The sequence below is a fragment of the Ranitomeya imitator genome, chromosome 10 (assembly GCF_032444005.1).
Source record: "Ranitomeya imitator isolate aRanImi1 chromosome 10, aRanImi1.pri, whole genome shotgun sequence".
NCBI classification, from domain to species: domain Eukaryota; kingdom Metazoa; phylum Chordata; class Amphibia; order Anura; family Dendrobatidae; genus Ranitomeya; species Ranitomeya imitator.
In genome coordinates, this window is record NC_091291.1 from 1,844,295 (window position 1) to 1,871,217 (window position 26,923).

A 26,923-nucleotide genomic window follows, 5' to 3' on the forward strand; every position below is an offset into this window, starting at 1 on the left:
GGGTGGGGGGGGTCTCGCACAAACACTGGGTGGGGGGGGTCTCGCACAAACACTGGGGGGGTCTCGCACAAACACTGGGGGGGGTCTCGCACAAACATTGGGGGGGGGGTCTCGCACAAACACTGGGTGGGGGGGTCTCGCACAAACACTGGGTGGGGGGTCTCGCACAAACACTGGGTGGGGGGGTCTCGCACAAACACTGGGCGGGGGGGTCTCGCACAAACACTGGGGGGGGTCGCACAAACACTGGGGGGGTCTCGCACAAACACTGGGGGGGTGGTTCGCACAAACACTGGGGGGGGGGGTGGTGTCTCGCACAAACACCGGGGGGGGGGTCGCACAAACACTGGGGGGGGTCTCGCACAAACACCGGGGGGGGGGGGTCTCGCACAAACACTGGGTGGGAGGGTCTCGCACAAACACCGGGGTGGGGGGGGGTCTCGCACAAACACCGGGGTGGGGGGGGTCTCGCACAAACACCGGGGGGGGGGGGGGGGGTCTCGCACAAACACCGGGGGGGGGGGGGGGTCTCGCACAAACACCGGGGTGGGGGGGTCTCGCACAAACACCGGGTGGGGGGGTCTCGCACAAACACCGGGTGGGGGGGGGTCTCGCACAAACACCGGGTGGGGGGGGGTCTCGCACAAACACTGGGTGGGGGGGGTCTCGCACAAACACCGGGGGGGGGGGGTGTGTCTCGCACAAACACCGGGGGGGGGGTCTTGCACAAACACCGGGGGGGGGGGGGGGGGGGGGGGTGTGTCTCGCACAAACACCGGGGGGGGGGGTCGCACAAACACCAGGGGGGGTCTCGCACAAACACCGGGGGGGGGGGGTGTCTCGCACAAACACCGGGGGGGGGGGGGTGTCGCACAAACACCAGGGGGGGGGGTCTCGCACAAACACCGGGGGGGGGGGGGGTCGCACAAACACCGGGGGGGGGGGGGGTGTCTCGCACAAACACCGGGGGGGGGGGGGGGTCTCGCACAAACACCGGGGGGGAAGGGGGGGTCTCGCACAAACACCGGGGGGGGGGGGGGTGTGTCTCGCACAAACACCGGGGGGGGTGTCGCACAAACACCAGGGGGGGGGGTCTCGCACAAACACCGGGGGGGGGGGGGGTCTGGTGTCTCGCACAAACACCGGGGGGGGGGGGGGGGGGTGTCTCGCACAAACACCGGGTGGGGGGGGTCTCGCACAAACACCGGGTGGGGTCTCTGGCTGCACCAATCACGTGGTGGTCTCGTCGCTCCTGTAAGGGTCTGTCTCCACGTTCAGGGGACGCTGCGTGTTTGACGCTGCATTAAGTCGCAGCGCCCCGATGTTCCAGCATTGCATGAAATCCCGTCTCCACTATGCAGTAATAGACGCAGGCGGCGGACCCGTGAATACGCACATGTGCCTCGTCTTTTCAGAACGCAGCGTGTCCTTACACTGCAGAACCTGCCCGTGACCTCAGTGGCAGATTGTACCTGCAGAAAATCCTGACCAAACCCTGACCGTGGACACAAACCCTAAGGCTGTGTGCACACAGTGCAGATTTAGTGCAGATTTTCTCTGCTGCAGATCTGCACTGTGATTACACTACAATGTAAATCACATGGGAGATGTTCCCGCTGCATTATCAGAGTGCGCGTCACTTCTTCTGTCCAGTTCTGCGCAGATTTTTTTCCACATTGATTTCCATTATACTGCACAGAAACAGCATCACATGTGCAGATGCAGATTTAGTGCAGAAACCTCTGCCCCACATTTCCTACGTGTGCACATCGCCCAAGAATCACAACCGCAGGGAAGAGCTATCACGTGACTGCGGGCTGCCGCCAGACTGCGCATGTGCGGAACACCCCACTGGGCGCCGGCCTCATTTCATGTGACAAAGGCGCCAGCTGTACACACAGGTCAGACAGGCCGGGTGCACCAAGATGGCGGACCGGAACTGCTCGTCAGCGCTCATCCTCCGTGCTGGGGCCGCCCTACCTCCGCTCTCTGCCGCTGCTTCAGCTCCTGCTCCGCGCTCTTCTGCTTCGCCCTCTCGCGGCGGCTGGCGGAATCTCTGGCCTTGTATTTATCCTTCCGACTGGCGGCCTCCATCACCACAACCGGGGACCACAGGCGTACCCGACACTGACTGCGCCTGCGCGGAGTCTAGGAGGCGGCCGTGCCAGGGAGAAGGCACGTGACTCAGCTGCCCGTAGTAACGCCCCGCCCCATAGCAACGTCCCCCACACAGTAACGTCCCACACAGGCCGCCCACAGCAACAACCCCCACACAGGCCGCCCATAGCAACACCCCCCACACAGGCCGCCCATAGCAACACCCCCCACACAGGCCGCCCATAGCAACACCCCCCACACAGGCCGCCCATAGCAACACCCCCCACACAGGCCGCCCATAGCAACACCCCACACAGGCCGCCCACAGCAACACCCCCCACACAGGCCACCCACAGCAACACCCCCCACACAGGCCGCCCATAGCAACACCCCCCACACAGGCCGCCCATAGCAACACCCCCCACACAGGCCGTCCATAGCAACACCCCCCACACAGGCCACCCATAGCAACACCCCCCACACAGGCCGCCCACAGCAACACCCCCCACACAGGCCACCCACAGCAACACCCCCCACACACAGGCCACCCACAGCAACAACCCCCACACAGGCCGCCCACAGCAACACCCCCCACACAGGCCGTCCATAGCAACACCCCCCACACAGGCCACCCATAGCAACACCCCCCACACAGGCCGCCCACAGCAACACCCCCCACACAGGCCACCCATAGCAACACCCCACACACAGGCCGCCCATAGCAACATCCCCACACACAGGCCGCCCATAGCAACACCCCCCACACAGGCCACCCATAGCAACATCCCCACACACAGGCCGCCCATAGCAACACCCCCCACACAGGCCACCCATAGCAACATCCCCACACACAGGCCACCCATAGCAACATCCCCACACACAGGCCGCCCATAGCAACACCCCCCACACAGGCCACCCATAGCAACATCCCCACACACAGGCCGCCCATAGCAACACCCCCCACACAGGCCACCCATAGCAACACCCCACACAGGCCGCCCATAGCAACAACCCCCACACAGGCCGCCCACAGCAACACCCCCCACACAGGCCACCCATAGCAACACCCCACACAGGCCGCCCATAGCAACAACCCCCACACAGGCCGCCCATAGCAACACCCCCCACACAGGCCGCCCATAGCAACACCCCCCACACAGGCCACCCACAGCAACATCCCCACACACAGGCCGCCCACAGCAACACCCCCCACACAGGCCACCCATAGCAACACCCCCCACACAGGCCGTCCATAGCAACACCCCCCCACACAGGACGTCCAAAACAACACCCCCCACACTGCAACGTCCCACACAGGCCGCCCACAGCAACACCCCCCACACAGGCCGTCCATAGCAACACCCCCCACACAGGCCGCCCATAACAACAACCCCCACACAGGCCGCCCATAGCAACAACCCCCACACAGGCCGTCCATAGCAACAACCCCCACACAGGCCACCCATAGCAACACCCCCCACACAGGCCGCCCATAACAACAACCCCCACACAGGCCGCCCATAGCAACACCCCACACAGGCCGCCCATAGCAACACCCCCCACACAGGCCGCCCATAGCAACAACCCCCACACAGGCCGCCCATAGCAACACCCCCCACACAGGCCACCCATAGCAACATCCCCACACACAGGCCGCCCATAGCAACACCCCCCACACAGGCCGCCCATAGCAACACCCCCCACACAGGCCGCCCATAGCAACACCCCCCACACAGGCCGTCCATAGCAACACCCCCCCACACAGGACGTCCAAAACAACACCCCCCACACTGCAACGTCCCACACAGGCCGCCCACAGCAACACCCCCCACACAGGCCGTCCATAGCAACACCCCCCACACAGGCCGCCCATAACAACAACCCCCACACAGGCCGCCCATAGCAACAACCCCCACACAGGCCGTCCATAGCAACAACCCCCACACAGGCCACCCATAGCAACACCCCCCACACAGGCCGCCCATAACAACCCCCACACAGGCCACCCATAGCAACACCCCCCACACAGGCCGCCCATAACAACCCCCACACAGGCCGTCCACAGCAACAACCCCCACACAGGCCACCCATAGCAACACCCCCCACACAGGCCGCCCATAGCAACAACCCCCACACAGGCCGCCCCACAGCAACGTCCCACACAGGCCGCCCACAGCAACACCCCCCACACAGGCCGCCCATAGCAACAACCCCCACACAGGCCGTCCATAGCAACAACCCCCCACACAGGCCGCCCCACAGCAACGTCCCACACAGGCCGCCCATAACAACACCCCCCCACACAGGCCGTCCATAGCAACAACCCCCCACACAGGCCGCCCCACAGCAACGTCCCACACAGGCCGCCCATAACAACACCCCCCACACAGGCCACCCATAGCAACAACCCCCACACAGGCCACCCATAGCAACGTCCCACACAGGCCGCCCATAACAACACCCCCCACACAGGCCGCCCCACAGCAACGTCCCACACAGGCCGCCCACAGCAACACCCCCCACACAGGCCGCCCATAGCAACACCCCCCACACAGGCCGTCCATAGCAACACCCCCCACACAGGCCGCCCATAGCAACAACCCCCACACAGGCCGTCCATAGCAACAACCCCCCACACAGGCCGCCCCACAGCAACGTCCCACACAGGCCGCCCATAACAACACCCCCCCACACAGGCCGTCCATAGCAACAACCCCCCACACAGGCCGCCCCACAGCAACGTCCCACACAGGCCGCCCATAACAACACCCCCCACACAGGCCACCCATAGCAACAACCCCCACACAGGCCGCCCCACAGCAACGTCCCACACAGGCCGCCCATAACAACACCCCCCACACAGACCACCCCATAGCAACACCCCCCACACAGGCCACCCATAGCAACAACCCCCACACAGGCCGCCTCATTGAAACACCCCCCCCCCCCGCCTTTGGTCCCCCATGGCAACACCGCGACCCCCGTGCAGCCGCCCCATCCCCCCAGGTGAGCTGCAGTTCCACCATGCTCCGGCAGGGGGCAGTCACTGATGCCTCCCCGTAGCTCCGGGGACACCGCTGATGGCTGCTCGGTACCGGGCCCGTCCTGGACCTCTGCTCCCCCGGGGTCTCCTGTGCGGGGCGGGGAGGAGCCGCCTCAGTGCGGAGGAAACAGCGGAAGAGTCACGTGAGACACCCGGGGTCAAAGATCAACCAGCGGCGATGTCACCGGCAGAGAGAGGCGGAGAGCGGGACATGAGGAGGCGCCGGAGGTGAGCGCGGACCACCCTGGGGGCTACACCGGGGGGCTACACACCGGGGGGCTACACACCGAGGGGCTACACACCGGACACACGGGGGGGGCTATACACCGGACACACGGGGGGGGGCTATACACCGGACACACGGGGGGGGGGCTATACACCGGACACACGGGGGGGGCTATACACCGGACACACGGGGGGGGGGGGCTATACACCGGACACATGGGGGGGGCTATACACCGGACACACGGGGGGGGGGGGGCTATACACCGGACACACGGGGGGGCTATACACCGGACACACGGGGGGGGGCTATACACCGGACACACGGGGGAGGCTATACACCGGACACACGGGGGGGGGGCTATACACCGGACACACGGGGGGCTATACACCGGACACACGGGGGCTATACACCGGACACACGGGGGGGGGCTATACACCGGACACACGGGGGGGGGGCTATACACCGGACACACGGGGGGCTATACACCGGACACACGGGGGCTATACACCGGACACACGGGGGGGGGCTATACACCGGACACACGGGGGGGCTATACACCGGACACACGGGGGGGGGGGGGGGGCTATACACCGGACACACGGGGGGGCTATACACCGGACACACGGGGGGAGGCTATACACCGGACACACGGGGGGGGGGGGGGGGCTATACACCGGACACACGGGGGGGGGGGGGGGGGGCTATACACCGGACACACGGGGGGCTATACACCGGACACACGGGGGGGGCTATACACCGGACACACGGGGGGGGGGCTATACACCGGGGGGCTACACACCGGACACACGGGGGGGGGCTATACACCGGACACACGGGGGGGGGGGCTATACACCGGACACACGGGGGGGGGCTATACACCGGACACACGGGGGGGGGCTATACACCGGGGGGCTACACACCGGACACACGGGGGGGGGGCTATACACCGGACACACGGGGGGGGGGCTATACACCGGACACACGGGGGGGGGGCTATACACCGGACACACGGGGGGGGGGGGGCTATACACCGGACACACGGGGGGGGGGGGGCTATACACCAGACACACGGGGGGAGGCTATACACCGGACACACGGGGGGAGGCTATACACCGGACACACGGGGGGAGGCTATACACCGGACACACGGGGGGGGGCTATACACCGGGGGGCTACACACCGGACACACGGGGGCTATACACCGGACACACGGGGGGGGGCTATACACCGGACACACGGGGGGAGGCTATACACCGGACACACGGGGGGAGGCTATACACCGGACACACGGGGGGGGGCTATACACCGGGGGGCTACACACCGGACACACGGGGGCTATACACCGGACACACGGGGGGGCTATACACCAGACACACGGGGGGGGGGCTATACACCGGACACACGGGGGAGGCTATACACCGGACACACGGGGGGGGGGCTATACACCGGACACACGGGGGAGGCTATACACCGGACACACGGGGGGGGGCTATACACCGGACACACGGGGGAGGCTATACACCGGACACACGGGGGGGGCTATACACCGGACACACGGGGGGGGCTATACACCGGACACACGGGGGGGGGCTATACACCGGACACACGGGGGAGGCTATACACCGGACACACGGGGGGGGGGGCTATACACCGGACACACGGGGGAGGCTATACACCGGACACACGGGGGGGGGCTATACACCGGACACACGGGGGAGGCTATACACCGGACACACGGGGGGGGCTATACACCGGACACACGGGGGGGGCTATACACCGGACACACGGGGAGGCTATACACCGGACACACGGGGAGGCTATACACCGGACACATGGGGGGGGGCTATACACCGGACACACGGGGGGGGCTATACACCGGACACACGGGGGGGGGGCTATACACCGGACACACGGGGGGGGCTATACACCGGACACACGGGGGGGGCTATACACCGGACACACGGGGGGGGGGGGGCTATACACCGGACACACGGGGGGGGGCTATACACCGGACACACGGGGGGGGCTATACACCGGACACACGGGGGGGGGGGGGGGGGTATACACCGGACACACGGGGGGGGGCTATACACCGGACACACGGGGGGGGCTATACACCGGACACACGGGGGGGGCTATACACCGGACACACGGGGGGGGGCTATACACCGGACACACGGGGGAGGCTATACACCGGACACATGGGGGGGGCTATACACCGGACACACGGGGGGGGCTATACACCGGACACACGGGGGGGGCTATACACCGGACACACGGGGGGGGCTATACACCGGACACATGGGGGGGGCTATACACCGGACACATGGGGGGGGCTATACACCGGACACATGGGGGGGGCTATACACCGGACACACGGGGGGGGCTATACACCGGACACACGGGGGGGGCTATACACCGGACACACGGGGGAGGCTATACATCGGACACACGGGGGGGGGCTATACACCGGACACACGGGGGAGGCTATACACCGGACACACGGGGGGGGCTATACACCGGACACACGGGGAGGCTATACACCGGACACACGGGGAGGCTATACACCGGACACATGGGGGGGGGCTATACACCGGACACACGGGGGGGGCTATACACCGGACACACGGGGGGGGGGGCTATACACCGGACACACGGGGGGGGCTATACACCGGACACACGGGGGGGGCTATACACCGGACACACGGGGGGGGGGGGGGCTATACACCGGACACACGGGGGGGGGCTATACACCGGACACACGGGGGGGGCTATACACCGGACACACGGGGGGGGGGGGGGGGGGGTATACACCGGACACACGGGGGGGGGCTATACACCGGACACACGGGGGGGGCTATACACCGGACACACGGGGGGGGCTATACACCGGACACACGGGGGGGGCTATACACCGGACACACGGGGGGGGGGGCTATACACCGGACACATGGGGGGGGGCTATACACCGGACACACGGGGGGGGCTATACACCGGACACACGGGAGGGGGGCTATACACCGGACACACGGGGGGGGCTATACACCGGACACACGGGGGGGGGCTATACACCGGACACACGGGGGGGGGCTATACACCGGACACACGGGGGGGGCTATACACCGGACACACGGGGGGGGCTATACACCGGACACACGGGGGGGGGGGGGGTATACACCGGACACACGGGGGGGGGGGGGGCTATACACCGGACACACGGGGGGGGCTATACACCGGACACACGGGGGGGCTATACACCGGACACACGGGGGGGGCTATACACCGGACACACGGGGGGGGCTATACACCGGACACAAGGGGGGGGGGGGGGCTATACACCGGACACACGGGGGGGGGGGCTATACACCGGACACATGGGGGGGGCTATACACCGGACACACGGGGGGGGGGCTATACACCGGACACACGGGGGGGGCTATACACCGGACACACGGGGGGGGCTATACACCGGACACACGGGGGGGGCTATACACCGGACACACGGGGGGGGCTATACACCGGACACACGGGGGGGGCTATACACCGGACACACGGGGGGGGCTATACACCGGACACACGGGGGGGGGCTATACACCGGACACACGGGGGGGGCTATACACCGGACACACGGGGGGGGCTATACACCGGACACACGGGGGGGGCTATACACCGGACACACGGGGGGGGGCTATACACCGGACACACGGGGGAGGCTATACACCGGACACACGGGGGGGGGGGGGGCTATACACCGGACACACGGGGGGGGGGGGGGCTATACACCGGACACACGGGGGGGGGGGCTATACACCGGACACACGGGGGGGGCTATACACCGGACACACGGGGGGGGGGGGGGGGTATACACCGGACACACGGGGGGGGCTATACACCGGACACACGGGGGGGGGCTATACACCGGACACACGGGGGGGGCTATACACCGGACACACGGGGGGGGCTATACACCGGACACACGGGGGGGGGGGGGGGGGGGGCTATACACCGGACACACGGGGGGGGCTATACACCGGACACACGGGGGGGGGGCTATACACCGGACACACGGGGGGGCTATACACCGGACACACGGGGGGGGCTATACACCGGACACACGGGGGGGCTATACACCGGACACACGGGGGGGGCTATACACCGGACACACGGGGGGGGCTATACACCGGACACACGGGGGGGGGGGGCTATACACCGGACACACGGGGGGGGCTATACACCGGACACACGGGGGGGGGCTATACACCGGACACACGGGGGGGGCTATACACCGGACACACGGGGGGGGCTATACACCGGACACACGGGGGGGGCTATACACCGGACACACGGGGGGGGCTATACACCGGACACACGGGGGGGGCTATACACCGGACACACGGGGGGGGCTATACACCGGGGGGCTACACACCGGACACACGGGGGCTATACACCGGACACACGGGGGGGGGGGGGGGCTATACACCGGACACACGGGGGGGGCTATACACCGGACACACGGGGGGGGCTATACACCGGACACACGGGGGGGGCTATACACCGGACACACGGGGGGGGGGGGCTATACACCGGACACACGGGGGGGGCTATACACCGGACACACGGGGGGGGCTATACACCGGACACACGGGGGGGGGGGGGGGGGGGCTATACACCGGACACACGGGGGAGGCTATACACCGGACACACGGGGGGGGGCTATACACCGGACACACGGGGGGGGCTATACACCGGACACACGGGGGGGGGCTATACACCGGACACACGGGGGGGGCTATACACCGGACACACGGGGGGGGGCTATACACCGGGGGGCTACACACCGGACACACGGGGGCTATACACCGGACACACGGGGGGGGGCTATACACCGGACACACGGGGGGGGCTATACACCGGACACACGGGGGGGGCTATACACCGGACACACGGGGGGGGGGGCTATACACCGGACACACGGGGGGGGCTATACACCGGACACACGGGGGGGGGGGGGGGCTATACACCGGACACATGGGGGAGGCTATACACCGGACACACGGGGGGGGCTATACACCGGACACACGGGGGAGGCTATACACCGGACACACGGGGGGGGGCTATACACCGGACACACGGGGGGGGCTATACACCGGACACACGGGGGGGGGCTATACACCGGACACACGGGGGGGGCTATACACCGGACACACGGGGGGGGGGGGGGGGGGGCTATACACCGGACACACGGGGGCGGCTATACACCGGACACACGGGGGCGGCTATACACCGGACACACGGGGGGGGGGGGGGGGGGGGCTATACACCGGACACACGGGGGGGGGGGGGGGGCTATACACCGGACACACGGGGGGGGCTATACACCGGACACACGGGGGGGGGCTATACACCGGACACACGGGGGGGGCTATACACCGGACACACGGGGGGGGCTATACACCGGACACACGGGGGGGGCTATACACCGGACACACGGGGGAGGCTATACACCGGACACACGGGGGGGGCTATACACCGGACACACGGGGGGGGCTATACACCGGACACATGGGGGAGGCTATACACCGGACACACGGGGGGGGCTATACACCGGACACACGGGGGGGGGGGGCTATACACCGGACACACGGGGGGGGCTATACACCGGACACACGGGGGGGGGCTATACACCGGACACACGGGGGGGGCTATACACCGGACACACGGGGGGGGCTATACACCGGACACACGGGGGGGGCTATACACCGGACACACGGGGGGGGCTATACACCGGACACACGGGGGGGGCTATACACCGGACACACGGGGGGGGCTATACACCGGGGGGCTACACACCGGACACACGGGGGAGGCTATACACCGGACACACGGGGGAGGCTATACACCGGACACACGGGGGAGGCTATACACCGGACACACGGGGGAGGCTATACACCGGACACACGGGGGGGGCTATACACCGGACACACGGGGGGGGCTATACACCGGACACACGGGGGAGGCTATACACCGGACACACGGGGGGGGCTATACACCGGACACACGGGGGAGGCTATACACCGGACACACGGGGGAGGCTATACACCGGACACACGGGGGAGGCTATACACCGGACACACGGGGGGGGCTATACACCGGACACACGGGGGAGGCTATACACCGGACACACGGGGGGGGCTATACACCGGACACACGGGGGGGCTATACACCGGACACATGGGGGGGGGCTATACACCGGACACACGGGGGGGCTATACACCGGACACACGGGGGGGCTATACACCGGACACACGGGGGGGCTATACACCGGACACACGGGGGGGCTATACACCGGACACACGGGGGGGGGGGGCTATACACCGGACACACGGGGGGGGCTATACACCGGACACACGGGGGGGGCTATACACCGGACACACGGGGGGGCTATACACCGGACACACGGGGGGGGGGGGCTATACACCGGACACACGGGGGGGGGGGGCTATACACCGGACACACGGGGGGGGGGGGCTATACACCGGACACACGGGGGGGCTATACACCGGACACACGGGGGGGGGGGGCTATACTCCGGACACACGGGGGAGGCTATACACCGGACACACGGGGGAGGCTATACACCGGACACACGGGGGGGGCTATACACCGGACACACGGGGGGGCTATACACCGGACACATGGGGGGGGGCTATACACCGGACACACGGGGGAGGCTATACACCGGACACACGGGGGGGGCTATACACCGGACACACGGGGGGGCTATACACCGGACACATGGGGGGGGGCTATACACCGGACACACGGGGGGGCTATACACCGGACACACGGGGGGGGCTATACACCGGACACACGGGTGGGGCTATACACCGGACACACTGGGGGGGGGGCTATACACCGGACACACGGGGGGGGGCTATACACCGGACACACGGGGGGGGCTATACACCGGACACACGGGGGAGGCTATACACCGGACACACGGGGGGGGGCTATACTCCGGACACACGGGGGAGGCTATACACCGGACACACGGGGGAGGCTATACACCGGACACACGGGGGGGGCTATACACCGGACACACGGGGGGGCTATACACCGGACACATGGGGGGGGGCTATACACCGGACACACGGGGGAGGCTATACACCGGACACACGGGGGGGGGCTATACACCGGACACACGGGGGGGGCTATACACCGGACACACGGGGGAGGCTATACACCGGACACACGGGGGGGGGCTATACACCGGACACATGGGGGGGGCTATACACCGGACACACGGGGGGGCTATACACCGGACACACGGGGGGGGCTATACACCGGACACACGGGGGGGGGCTATACACCGGACACACGGGGGGGGCTATACACCGGACACACGGGGGGGGGCTATACACCGGACACACGGGGGGGGCTATACACCGGACACACGGGGGGGGCTATACACCGGACACACGGGGGGGCTATACACCGGACACATGGGGGGGGGCTATACACCGGACACACGGGGGGGCTATACACCGGACACACGGGGGGGCTATACACCGGACACACGGGGGGGGCTATACACCGGACACACGGGGGGGCTATACACCGGACACACGGGGGGGGGGGGGCTATACACCGGACACACGGGGGGGGGGGGGCTATACACCGGACACACGGGGGGGGGGGGGCTATACACCGGACACACGGGGGGGCTATACACCGGACACACGGGGGAGGCTATACACCGGACACACGGGGGAGGCTATACACCGGACACACGGGGGAGGCTATACACCGGACACACGGGGGAGGCTATACACCGGACACACGGGGGGGGCTATACACCGGACACACGGGGGGGCTATACACCGGACACATGGGGGGGGGCTATACACCGGACACACGGGGGGGCTATACACCGGACACACGGGGGGGGCTATACACCGGACACACGGGGGGGGCTATACACCGGACACACGGGGGGGGCTATACACCGGACACACGGGGGAGGCTATACACCGGACACACGGGGGGGGGCTATACACCGGACACATGGGGGGGGCTATACACCGGACACACGGGGGGGCTATACACCGGACACACGGGGGGGGCTATACACCGGACACACGGGGGGGGGCTATACACCGGACACACGGGGAGGCTATACACCGGACACACGGGGGGGGGCTATACACCGGACACACGGGGGGGGGCTATACACCGGACACACGGGGGGGGCTATACACCGGACACACGGGGGGGGGCTATACACCGGACACACGGGGGGGGCTATACACCGGACACACGGGGGGGGGCTATACACCGGACACACGGGGGGGGCTATACACCGGACACATGGGGGGGGCTATACAGTGGCGACAGACGGTGATTATATACTGTGTGATTATGTATGGGGCTCTGTAGTGCAGGGAGGCTATAGGGGGCTCTATACACCATATCCAAATTATTATGCAAATTATATTTTTCTCAGATTTTCCTAAATGTTCGGTGCAAATGACAGTCAGTCTAATAAAAGTCATCACCCGTTAGATTATACATCGAATTTTATTGAAGAAACCTCCCAATGATAACAGTATAATCTCCAAAATGAATAAAACCCCACAATGCACTGCTCCAAATTATTAGGCCCAGTAGAATTTCTATACATTTGATATAACGAACTGAAAAGTCTCATTTGTGGAATTTGCAGCATTAGGAGGTCACATTCACTGAACAAAAAAGCTATTTACCTCCACAACCTCCTAACAGGCCACGTTACATGTAACATCGGAGCCTTCTTTGCTGTCACCTTCACAATTCTTGCCTCCATTGAACTTGTGGGTTTTTGGAGAGTTTCTGCTTGTATTTCTTCCCTCCCAGAGCTGCTGTTTTGATGTGATCGGCCTCCCACCCTCATAGATCTTGTGCTGGATGATTCTCCAAAGGTTCTCTATAGGGTTGAGGTCAGGGGAAGATGGCGGCCGCACCATGAGTTTATCTCCTTTTATGCCCATAGCAGCCAATAACTCAGAGGTATTCTTTGCAGCATGAGATGGGGCATTGTCAGCATGAAGATGATTTTGCTCCTGTTTCTGCTTTTAGACCATGGAAGAAAGTTGTCAGTCAGAAAGTCTACATACTTTGCAGGGGTTATTTTCACACCTTCAGGAACCTTAAAGGGCCCCACCAGCTGTTTCCCCGTGATTCCGGCCCAAAACATGGCTCCTCCACCTCCTTGCTGACGTCACAGCCTTGTTGGGACATGGTGGTCATCCACCAACCATCCACTACTCCATCCATCTGGACCATCCAGGGTTGCTCGACACTCATCAGTAAACAAGACTGTTTGGAGATTAGTGTTCATGTATGTCTGGGCCCACTGCAACCGTTTCTGCTTGTGAACACTGTTTAGGGGTGGCCGAATAGTGATGATAAGGGTGATTATATACAGAGTGATATATATGGGCTGTACGGGTGATTATATACAGAGTGATATATATGGGATGTACGGGTGATTATATATGGGGTGATTATATACAGAGTGATATATATGGGATGTACGGGTGATTATATATGGGGTGATTATATACAGAGTGATATATATGGGATGTACGGGTGATTATATATGGGGTGATTATATACAGAGTGATATATATGGGATGTACGGGTGATTATATACAGAGTGATATATATGCGATGTACGGGTGATTATATATGGGGTGATTATATACAGAGTGATATATATGGGATGTACGGGTGATTATATATGGGGTGATTATATACAGAGTGATATATATGGGATGTACGGGTGATTATATATGGGGTGATTATATACAGAGTGATATATATGGGATGTATGGGTGATTATATACAGAGTGATATATATGGGATGTACGGGTGATTATATATGGGGTGATTATATACAGAGTGATATATATGGGATGTACGGGTGATTATATACAGAGTGATATATATGGGATGTACGGGTGATTATATATGGGGTGATTATATACAGAGTGATATATATGGGCTGTACGGGTGATTATATATGGGGTGATTATATACAGAGTGATATATATGGGCTGTACGGGTGATTATATATGGGGTGATTATATACAGAGTGATATATATGGGATGTACGGGTGATTATATATTGGGTGATTATATACAGAGTGATATATATGGGATGTGCGGGTGATTATATATGGGGTGATTATATACAGAGTGATATATATGGGATGTACGGGTGATTATATATGGGGTGATTATATACAGAGTGATATATATGGGATGTACGGGTGATTATATATAGGGTGATATATATGGGCTGTACGGGTGATTATATATAGGGTGATATATATGGGCTGTACGGGTGATTATATATAGGGTGATATATATGGGCTGTACAGGTGATTATATATGGGGTGGTTATATACAGAGTGATATCTATATATATAATTGTCTAAGGGTTTTTTGTTTGTCTGTCTGTCTTTCTGTCTGTCTGTCTGTCCTGGAAATCCCGGCTGTCTGATTGGTCGAGGCCGCCAGGCCTCGACCAATCAGCAACGGGCACAGCGACGATGATGTCATAAAGGACGTAGATATCCCGCGTCTCTGATTGGACGAGGCCGCCAGGCCTCGACCAATCAGCAACGGGAACAGCGACGATGATGTCATAATGGTTGCCATGGCGACGATGATGTCATAAAGGTTGCCTCGACCAATCAGCGACGGGCACAGTCTGCCGCGAATTCTGGAATCATCATTGTTCATATACTACGGGGACATGCATGTTCTAGAATACCCGATGCGTTAGAATCGGGCCACAATCTAGTATATATATATATATATATATATATATATAGGATGTACGGTGATTATATATGGGGTGATTATATACAGAGTGATATATATGGGATGTACGGGCGTGTCACGGGGTCCTTCTTCGGTATCACACAATCAACAGAGCTAGAGTATAGTAAACAATTCCAAGACCTTTATTTAGGCAAAAATACGGAAGGTCCGTATACAATCTACCACACAAAGGATGAAATAGTCCAGAACACGAATGCAGTTCAGTAACAGGATACAAGTCCAACAATCCAGCAGACAGAGGATAGCACAGTCCATACACTCTTCTTTCTCTCTGAGGTGCTGTGAACACATCATCATTCCACACAGGACTGACCTGTGTCTCACCTCCCTGGTATTTTACAAGTCCCCCTCCTCATTCACAGGTCAGGAGGGGGAAGGTCTCAGGGACTCATTGTTTCAACAAGCTAGGTTAACATGTCATTAGCATATTAGCAAACAATATTATGGCAAATAACAACCATTCATCAATTAGCAAATAACTCCTCCTACAAGAGAACACCATGAAAATAAGTAAAGTAAAATATTAATACAAATAAAATAATACCCACATAACATTTACAGTTACATTTCAGTAGTAAGAGACAACAGGCGGAGGCTGATGGGAGGTGACATCAACCCCACAAATATGAACCCCAATTGCCACCGCTACAGGGAAGTGGGACGAGCCGGGCAAAGCGCCAGAATTGGTGCATCTGATAGATAGTCTTTCCTGGGCAGCTGCGGGCTGCTATTTGTGAGTTTTGCCTGGCTGGTTATAAAAAAAAAAAAAAATAATACAGAGGAACCCACGCCATATTTTTTCATTTGTTTTTAGAACGAATGAAAGAAAGAATGAATACTCCCATCAGCCTCTCCTGCTGTCACTGTTCTTAGCAGTGGTAGGCTGATGACAGTAGTAGTCCCATCAGCCTCCGCCTGTTGTCTCTCTTATTACTTAAATGTAACGCTCATCATTCTTCATTCTCCCCTGCTCGCACCGATCGCCGGCAGAGAATGATGAGAACACGGCGTTCAGCACCCGGGGACCAGCGCTTACTGTAACGCTTCTTCCCCAGTTCCGATGCTTGTCATATCACATCCATGTGTGTTATGTGTGTGCACGTGTGCGGGATGTTTATGGCCCGTGCTGACATTAATAAATGGACATGTCGGCATGTTTTGCCCATGGACACACGATCTGTGGAAACTCACTGACGTGTGCACAGACCCATTCACTTGAATAGGCAAATAGCGCTCCGTTCCTCCAGAGTCTCTCCATTTGGCTAAGCAGCACTGTACGGCCACATATGGGGTATTGCCACGTTCAGCAGAAATTGTGGGACAAAATTTGTTGACCTATTGACCCACTTTTTGCGTGAAAATGTAAAATCGGGGTTAAAACAAAATTCTGGTGGTAAAAATGTAGTTATTTTGTCTTCTTTGCCCAATGGTATAAATTCCTGTGGTGTCAATATAATCACTGCACCCCTAGATGAATTCTCCGAGAGGTGTAGTTTGTAAATTGTGGTCACTTATGGAGGGTCCTGTCGTTCTGGCCCCTCGGGGCTCTCCCAGTGGGTCATGGCACCTACAATCTGTGACAGTAAAATCTGGTGCTCCTTGCCTTCTGAGTGTTCCTCTGTGCCTGACAAATATTATTACATGGAGGGTATTGGCGCACTCAGGAAAAAATGGACCTCAGTTTGTTGTTGCAAAAAAAAAAATCCTATTAGCCCTTAGAAAAATTAAAAAACTTGGGGCTAAAACAACATTTTACTGGTAAAAATGTAATTTATTCTTCACCGCTCAGTGGTCTAAAATTCTGTGAGGCACATGTGGTGTCAATATGGCGCCTCTTCCCTTCTGAGCTTTGTACTGTGCCTCAAATGTAGTATCCCCACACATATGGGGTATCGACGTACTCTGGACAAAATGCACAACAATTTTTGGGGTCCAATTTCTTCTGTTACCCTTGGGGAAAATAAAAAATTGGGGACGAAAAGATTTTTGTGGAAAAAAAAAATATTTTTTATTTTTACGGCTCTACATTATAAACTTTAGTGAAACAATTGGGGGTTCAAAGTGCTCACCACACATCTAGATAAGTTCCTTAGGGGGTCTACTTTCCAAAATGGTGTCACTTGTGGGGGTTTCAATGTTTAGGTACATCAGGGGCTTTCCAAATGCGACATAGCGTCCCATCTCAATTCCAGCCAATTGTGCATTGAAAAGTCAGACGGCACTCCTTTGCTTCCGAGCTCTGCCGTGCGCCCAAACAGTGGTTTGCCCCCACATATGGTGTATCAGCGTACTCAGGACAAATTACATAACAACTTCAATTTCTCCTGTTACCCTTAAGAAAATAAAAAAGTGGTTCTGAAGTAATTTTTTTGTGAAAAAAAAGTTAAATTTTTTTTTTTTGTAAACATTCCAAAAATTCCTGTGAAGTACCTGAAGGGTTAATAAACGTCTTGAATGTGGTTTTGAGCACCTTGAGGGGTGCAGTTCTTAGAATGGTGTCACTTTTGGGTATTTTCTATATATATGCCCTATGATGGTGTAATATGCTATGTGGGTATCATTTTGTGTATTTTTCTATTTTACTTATTTTCATGGTGTTCTCTTGTAGAAGGAGTTATTTGCCTATTGATGAATTGCTGTTATTTGCCATCTGATATCAGCCCCCACAGTCCTGTACTCTCTCCACAGGGTCCGTGAATAATGTTGTTTGCTAATATGCTAATGACATGTTGACCTAGCTTGTTGAAGCAATGAGTCCCTGCGACCGACCCCCCCCTAACCTGTGAATGAGGAGGGAGACTTGTAAATATCAGGGAGGTGAGACACAGATCAGTCCTGTGTGGAATGATGATGTGAACACAGCACGTCAGAGAGAAGGGGAAGCATATGGACCATTTTTTATCCTGTGTCTGCTGGATTATTGGACTCTCATCTTGGACATTTATCCGGTTACTGAACTGCATTCGGCTTCTGGACTATCTCATCCTTTGTGTGGTGGATCGTATATGGACCTTTCGTGTTTTTGCCTAAAAAATAAAGCTTTTGGAATTGTTCACTATTCTCTTGCTCTGTTGATTGTGTGGTATCTGAGAAGGACCCAGTGACAGGCCCCTCAAAGTCACTTAAAATGTGAGGTGGTCCCTAAAAAATTGCAAAACTTTCGCCAAATTTCCTTTTTTTTCCCAAAAATAATCACAAGTCATATCAAAGAAATGTTACCACTAACATGAAGTACAATGTGTCACGAAAAAACAATTTCCCTAATCACCGGGATCTATGGAAGCGTTCCAGAGTTATTACCTCAGCGCAGCGGGTTCCATGATGTCATTACCACGCACCCCCTGTACCTGATGTGCAGAGGAACTAAAGACACCACGATGAGACCGGAGCAGTGGAGGAGCGGGCAGAGGTGACTATTTTCTTTATGTGGGTCCATTATACTATATGGAGCACTATGTGGGGCCATTCTACTGTATGGAGCACTATGTGAGGCCATTATCCTGTATGGAGCACTATGTGGTGCCATTATACTGTATGGAGCACTATGTGGGGCCATTATACTGTATGGAGCACTATGTGGTGCCGTTATACTGTATGGAGCACTATGTGGGGCCATTCTACTGTATGGAGCACTATGTGGGGCCATTCTACTGTATGGAGCACTATGTGGGGCCAGAATACTGTATGGAGCACTATGTGAGGCCATTATCCTGTATGGAGCACTATATTACGCCATTATACTGCATGGAGCACTATGTGAGGCCATTATACTGTATGGAGCACTATGTAGTGCCATTATACTGTATGGAGCATCATGTAATGTCATTATACTGTATGGATCACTATATGGGGCCAATATACTGTATGGAGCACAATGTGGGGCCATTCTACTGTATGGAGCACTATGTGGTGCCATTATCCTGTATGGAGCACAATGTAATTCTATTATACTGTATGGAGAACTATGTGGGGCCATTATACTGTAGGGAGCACTATGTGGGGCCATTATACTGTATGGAGAACTATGTGGGGCCATTATACTGTATGGAGAACTATGTGGGGCCATTATACTGTATGGAGAACTATGTGGGGCCATTATACTGTATGGAGCACTATGTGGGGCCAGTATACTGTATGGAGCACTATGTGGGGCCATTATACTGTATGGAGCACTATGTGGTGCCATTATACTGTATGGAGCACTATGTGGGGCCAGTATACTGTATGGAGCACTATGTGAGGCCATTATACTGTATGGAGAACTATGTGGGGCCATTATACTGTATGGAGCACTATGTGGGGCCAGTATACTGTATGGAGCACTATGTGGGGCCATTATACTGTATGGAGCACTATGTGGTGCCATTATACTGTATGGAGCACTATGTGGGGCCAGTATACTGTATGGAACACTATGTGGGGCCATTCTACTGTATGGAGCACTATGTGGGGCCAGAATACTGTATGGAGCACTATGTGAGGCCATTATCCTGTATGGAGCACTATATTACGCCATTATACTGCATGGAGCACTATGTGAGGCCATTATACTGTATGGAGCACTATGTGGTGCCATTATACTGTATGGAGCATCATGTAATGTCATTATACTGTATGGAGCACTATATGGGGCCATTATACTGTGTGGAGCACAATGTGGGGCCATTCTACTGTATGGAGCACTATGTGGTGCCATTATCCTGTATGGAGCACAATGTAATTCTATTATACTGTATGGAGAACTATGTGGGGCCATTCTACTGTATGGAGCACTATGTGAGGCCATTATACTGTATGGAGAACTATGTGGGGCCATTATACTGTATGGAGCACTATGTGGGGCCAGTATACTGTATGGAGCACTATGTGGGGCCATTCTACTGTATGGAGAACTATGTGGGGCCATTATACTGTATGGAGCACTATGTGGGGCCAGTATACTGTATGGAGCACTATGTGGGGCCATTCTACTGTATGGAGCACTATGTGGGGCCATTCTACTGTATGGAGCACTATATGGAGCCATTATACTGCATGAAGCACTATGTGAGGCCATTATCCTGTATGGAGCACTATATTACGCCATTATACTGCATGGAGCACTATGTGAGGCCATTATCCTGTATGGAGCACTATATTACGCCATTATACTGTATGGAGCACTATGTGGGGCCATTCTACTGTATGGAGCACTATGTGAGGCCATTATACTGTATGGAGCACTATGTGGGGCCAGTATACTGTATGGAGCACTATGTGGGGCCAGTATACTGTATGGAGCACTATGTGGGGCCATTCTACTGTATGGAGCACTATGTGGGGCCAGTATACTGTATGGAGCACTATGTGAGGCCATTATCCTGTATGGAGCACTATATTACGCCATTATACTGCATGGAGCACTATGTGAGGCCATTATACTGTATGGAGCACTATGTGGTGCCATTATACTGTATGGAGCATCATGTAATGTCATTATACTGTATGGAGCACTATATGGGGCCAATATACTGTATGGAGCACAATGTGGAGCCATTCTACTGTATGGAGCACTATGTGGGGCCAGTATACTGTATGGAGCACTGTGGGGCCATTATACTGTATGGAGCACTATGTGGGGCCAGTATACTGTGTGGAGCACTATGTGAGGCCAATATACTGTATGGATCACTATATGGGGCCAATATACTGTATGGAGCACAATGTGGGGCCATTCTACTGTATGGAGCACTATGTGGTGCCATTATCCTGTATGGAGCACAATGTAATTCTATTATACTGTATGGAGAACTATGTGGGGCCATTATACTGTAGGGAGCACTATGTGGGGCCATTATACTGTATGGAGCACTATGTGAGGCCATTATACTGTATGGAGAACTATGTGGGGCCATTATACTGTATGGAGCACTATGTGGGGCCAGTATACTGTATGGAGCACTATGTGGGGCCATTCTACTGTATGGAGCACTATGTGGGGCCAGAATACTGTATGGAGCACTATGTGAGGCCATTATCCTGTATGGAGCACTATATTACGCCATTATACTGCATGGAGCACTATGTGAGGCCATTATACTGTATGGAGCACTATGTGGTGCCATTATACTGTATGGAGCATCATGTAATGTCATTATACTGTATGGATCACTATATGGGGCCAATATACTGTATGGAGCACAATGTGGGGCCATTATACTGTATGGAGCACAATGTGGGGCCATTCTACTGTATGGAGCACTATGTGGTGCCATTATCCTGTATGGAGCACAATGTAATTCTATTATACTGTATGGAGAACTATGTGGGGCCATTATACTGTAGGGAGCACTATGTGGGGCCATTATACTGTATGGAGCACTATGTGAGGCCATTATACTGTATGGAGAACTATGTGGGGCCATTATACTGTATGGAGCACTATGTGGGGCCAGTATACTGTATGGAGCACTATGTGGGGCCATTCTACTGTATGGAGAACTATGTGGGGCCATTATACTGTATGGAGCACTCTGTGGGGCCAGTATACTGTATGGAGCATCATGTAATGTCATTATACTGTATGGATCACTATATGGGGCCAGTATACTGTATGGAGCACTATGTGAGGCCATTATCCTGTATGGAGCACTATATTACGCCATTATACTGCATGGAGCACTATGTGAGGCCATTATACTGTATGGAGCACTATATGGGGCCAATATACTGTATGGAGCACAATGTGGGGCCATTATACTGTATGGAGCACAATGTGGAGCCATTCTACTGTATGGAGCACTATGTGGGGCCAGTATACTGTATGGAGCACTGTGGGGCCATTATACTGTATGGAGCACTATGTGGGGCCAGTATACTGTATGGAGCACTATGTGAGGCCAATATACTGTATGGAGCACTATATGGAGCCATTATACTGTATGGAACACTGTGGGGCCATTATACTGTATAGAGCACTATGTGAGGCCATTATACTGTATGGAGCATGATGTAATGCCATTATACTGTATGGAGCACTATATGGAGCCATTATACTGTATGGAGCACTATATGGAGCCATTATACTGTATGGAGCACTATGTGAGGCCATTATACTGTATGGAGCACTATAAGGAGCCATTATACTGTATGGAGCACTATATGGGGCCATTATACTGTATGGAGCACTATATGGGGCCATTATACTGTATGGAGCACTATATGGGGCCATTATACTGTATGGAGCACAATGTGGGGCCACTATACTGTATGGAGCACTATGTGAGGCCATTATACTGTATGGAGCACTATATGGAGCCATTATACTGTATGGAGCACTATATGGAGCCATTATACTGTATGGAGCACTATATGGAGCCATTATACTGTATGGAGCACTATATGGGGCCATTATACTGTATGGAGCACTATGTGGGGCCATTATACTGTATGGAGCACTATATGGAGCCATTATACTGTATGGATAACTGTAGGGCCATTATACTGTATGGAGCCTATATGAGGCCATTATACTGTATGGAGCACTATATGGGGCCATTATACTGTTTGGAGCACTATATGGGGCCATTATACTGTATGGAGCACTATATGGGGCCATTATACTGTATGGAGCACTATATGAGGCCATTATACTGTATGGAGCACTATATGGGGCCATTATACTGTTTGGAGCACTATATGGGGCCAATATACTGTTTGGAGCACTATATGAGGCCATTATACTGTTTGGAGCACTATATGGGTCCATTCTACTGTATGGAGCACTATATGGAGCCATTATACTGCATGAAGCACTATGTGAGGCCATTATCCTGTATGGAGCACTATATTACGCCATTATACTGTATGGAGCACTATATGGGGCCAATATACTGTATGGAGCACAATGTGGGGCCATTATACTGTATGGAGCACAATGTGGGGCCATTCTACTGTATGGAGCACTATGTGGTGCCATTATCCTGTATGGAGCACAATGTAATTCTATTATACTGTATGGAGCACTATGTGGGGCCATTATACTGTATGGAGCACTATATGGGGCCATTATACTGTATGGAGCACTATGTGGGGCAATTATACTGTATGGAGCACTATGTGGGGCCATTCTACTGTATGGAGCACTATGTGAGGCCATTATACTGTATGGAGCACTATGTGGGTCCATTATACTGTATGGAGCACTATGTGGGGCCAGTATACTGTATGGAGCACTATGTGGGGCCATTCTACTGTATGGAGCACTATGTGGGGCCATTCTACTGTATGGAGCACTATGTGGGGCCAGTATACTGTATGGAGCACTATGTGAGGCCATTATCCTGTATGGAGCACTATATTACGCCATTATACTGCATGGAGCACTATGTGAGGCCATTATACTGTATGGAGCACTATGTGGTGCCAATATACTGTATGGAGCATCATGTAATGTCATTATACTGTATGGAGCACTATATGGGGCCAATATACTGTATGGAGCACAATGTGGGGCCATTATACTGTATGGAGCATAATGTGGGGCCATTCTACTGTATGGAGCACTATGTGGGGCCAGTATACTGTATGGAGCACTGTGGGGCCATTATACTGTATGGAGCACTATGTGGGGCCAGTATACTGTATGGAGCACTATGTGAGGCCAATATACTGTATGGAGCACTATATGGAGCCATTATACTGTATGGAGCACTGTGGGGCCATTATACTGTATAGAGCACTATGTGAGGCCATTATACTGTATGGAGCATGATGTAATGCCATTATACTGTATGGAGCACTATATGGAGCCATTATACTGTATGGAGCACTGTATGGAGCACTATATGGAGCCATTATACTGTATGGAGCACTATGTGAGGCCATTATACTGTATGGAGCACTATATGGAGCCATTATACTGTATGGAGCACTATATGGGGCCATTATACTGTATGGAGCACTATATGGGGCCATTATACTGTATGGAGCACTATATGGGGCCATTATACTGTATGGAGCACAATGTGGGGCCACTATACTGTATGGAGCACTATGTGAGGCCATTATACTGTATGGAGCACTATATGGAGCCATTATACTGTATGGAGCACTATATGGAGCCATTATACTGTATGGAGCACTATATGGAGCCATTATACTGTATGGAGCACTATATGGGGCCATTATACTGTATGGAGCACTATGTGGGGCCATTATACTGTATGGAGCACTATATGGAGCCATTATACTGTATGGATAACTGTGGGGCCATTATACTGTATGGAGCCTACATGAGGCCATTATACTGTATGGAGCACTATATGGGGCCATTATACTGTTTGGAGCACTATATGGGGCCATTATACTGTATGGAGCACTATATGGGGCCATTATACTGTATGGAGCACTATATGGGGCCATTATACTGTATGGAGCACTATATGAGGCCATTATACTGTATGGAGCACTATATGGGGCCATTATACTGTTTGGAGCACTATATGGGGCCAATATACTGTTTGGAGCACTATATGAGGCCATTATACTGTTTGGAGCACTATATGGGGCCATTATACTGTATGGAGCACTATATGGGGCCATTATACTGTTTGGAGCACTATATGAGGCCATTATACTGTTTGGAGCACTATATGGGGCCATTATACTGTTTGGAGCACTATATGGGGCCATTATACTGTATGGAGCACTATATGGGGCCATTATACTGTATGGAGCACTATATGGAGCCATTATACTGTATGGAGCACTATATGGGGCCATTATACTGTATGGAGCACCATATGGGGCCATTATACTGTATGGAGCACTATATGGGGCCATTATACTGTATGGAGCACAATGTGGGGCCATTATACTGTATGGAGCACAATGTGGGGCCACTATACTGTATGGAGCACTATGTGAGGCCATTATACTGTATGGAGCACTATATGGAGCCATTATACTGTATGGAGCACTATATGGAGCCATTATACTGTATGGAGCACTATATGGAGCCATTATACTGTATGGAGCACTATATGGAGCCATTATACTGTATGGAGCACTGTGGGGCCATTATACTGTATGGAGCACTATATGGAGCCATTATACTGTATGGATAACTGTGGGGCCATTATACTGTATGGAGCCTATATGAGGCCATTATACTGTATGGAGCACTATATGAGGCCATTATACTGTTTGGAGCACTATATGGGGCCATTATACTGTATGGAGCACTATATGGAGCCATTATACTGCATGAAGCACTATGTGAGGCCATTATCCTGTATGGAGCACTATATTACGCCATTATACTGTATGGAGCACTATATGGGGCCAATATACTGTATGGAGCACAATGTGGGGCCATTATACTGTATGGAGCACAATGTGGGGCCATTCTACTGTATGGAGCACTATGTGGTGCCATTATCCTGTATGGAGCACAATGTAATTCTATTATACTGTATGGAGCACTATGTGGGGCCATTATACTGTATGGAGCACTATATGGGGCCATTATACTGTATGGAGCACTATGTGGGGCAATTATACTGTATGGAGCACTATGTGGGGCCATTCTACTGTATGGAGCACTATGTGAGGCCATTATACTGTATGGAGCACTATGTGGGTCCATTATACTGTATGGAGCACTATGTGGGGCCAGTATACTGTATGGA

General features: G+C 55.3%; 2 protein-coding genes across 4 annotated transcripts in view; one reads left to right on the forward strand and one right to left on the reverse strand.

Moving 5' to 3' along the window:
• SVBP (small vasohibin binding protein) overlaps positions 1–2,183 on the reverse strand; it is a 14,501-nt gene extending 12,318 nt beyond the window's left edge. The window contains exon 1 of the mRNA XM_069741478.1: positions 1,981–2,183. Coding sequence (XP_069597579.1) covers positions 1,981–2,094 — 114 coding nt within the window. The 5' untranslated portion in view covers positions 2,095–2,183. The remainder of the gene's footprint in view (positions 1–1,980) is intronic.
• Positions 2,184–5,156: 2,973 nt separating this feature from the next.
• The window catches only part of LOC138651875 (tyrosine-protein kinase STYK1-like), a 63,560-nt gene continuing 41,793 nt past the window's right edge, over positions 5,157–26,923 (forward strand). For 2 of the 3 annotated variants that reach the window (XM_069742452.1, XM_069742450.1), the window contains exon 1: positions 5,157–5,368. The gene's annotated coding sequence lies outside the window, so the exon portion shown is untranslated. The remainder of the gene's footprint in view (positions 5,369–26,923) is intronic. The other variant, XM_069742448.1, reaches the window with a different exon arrangement.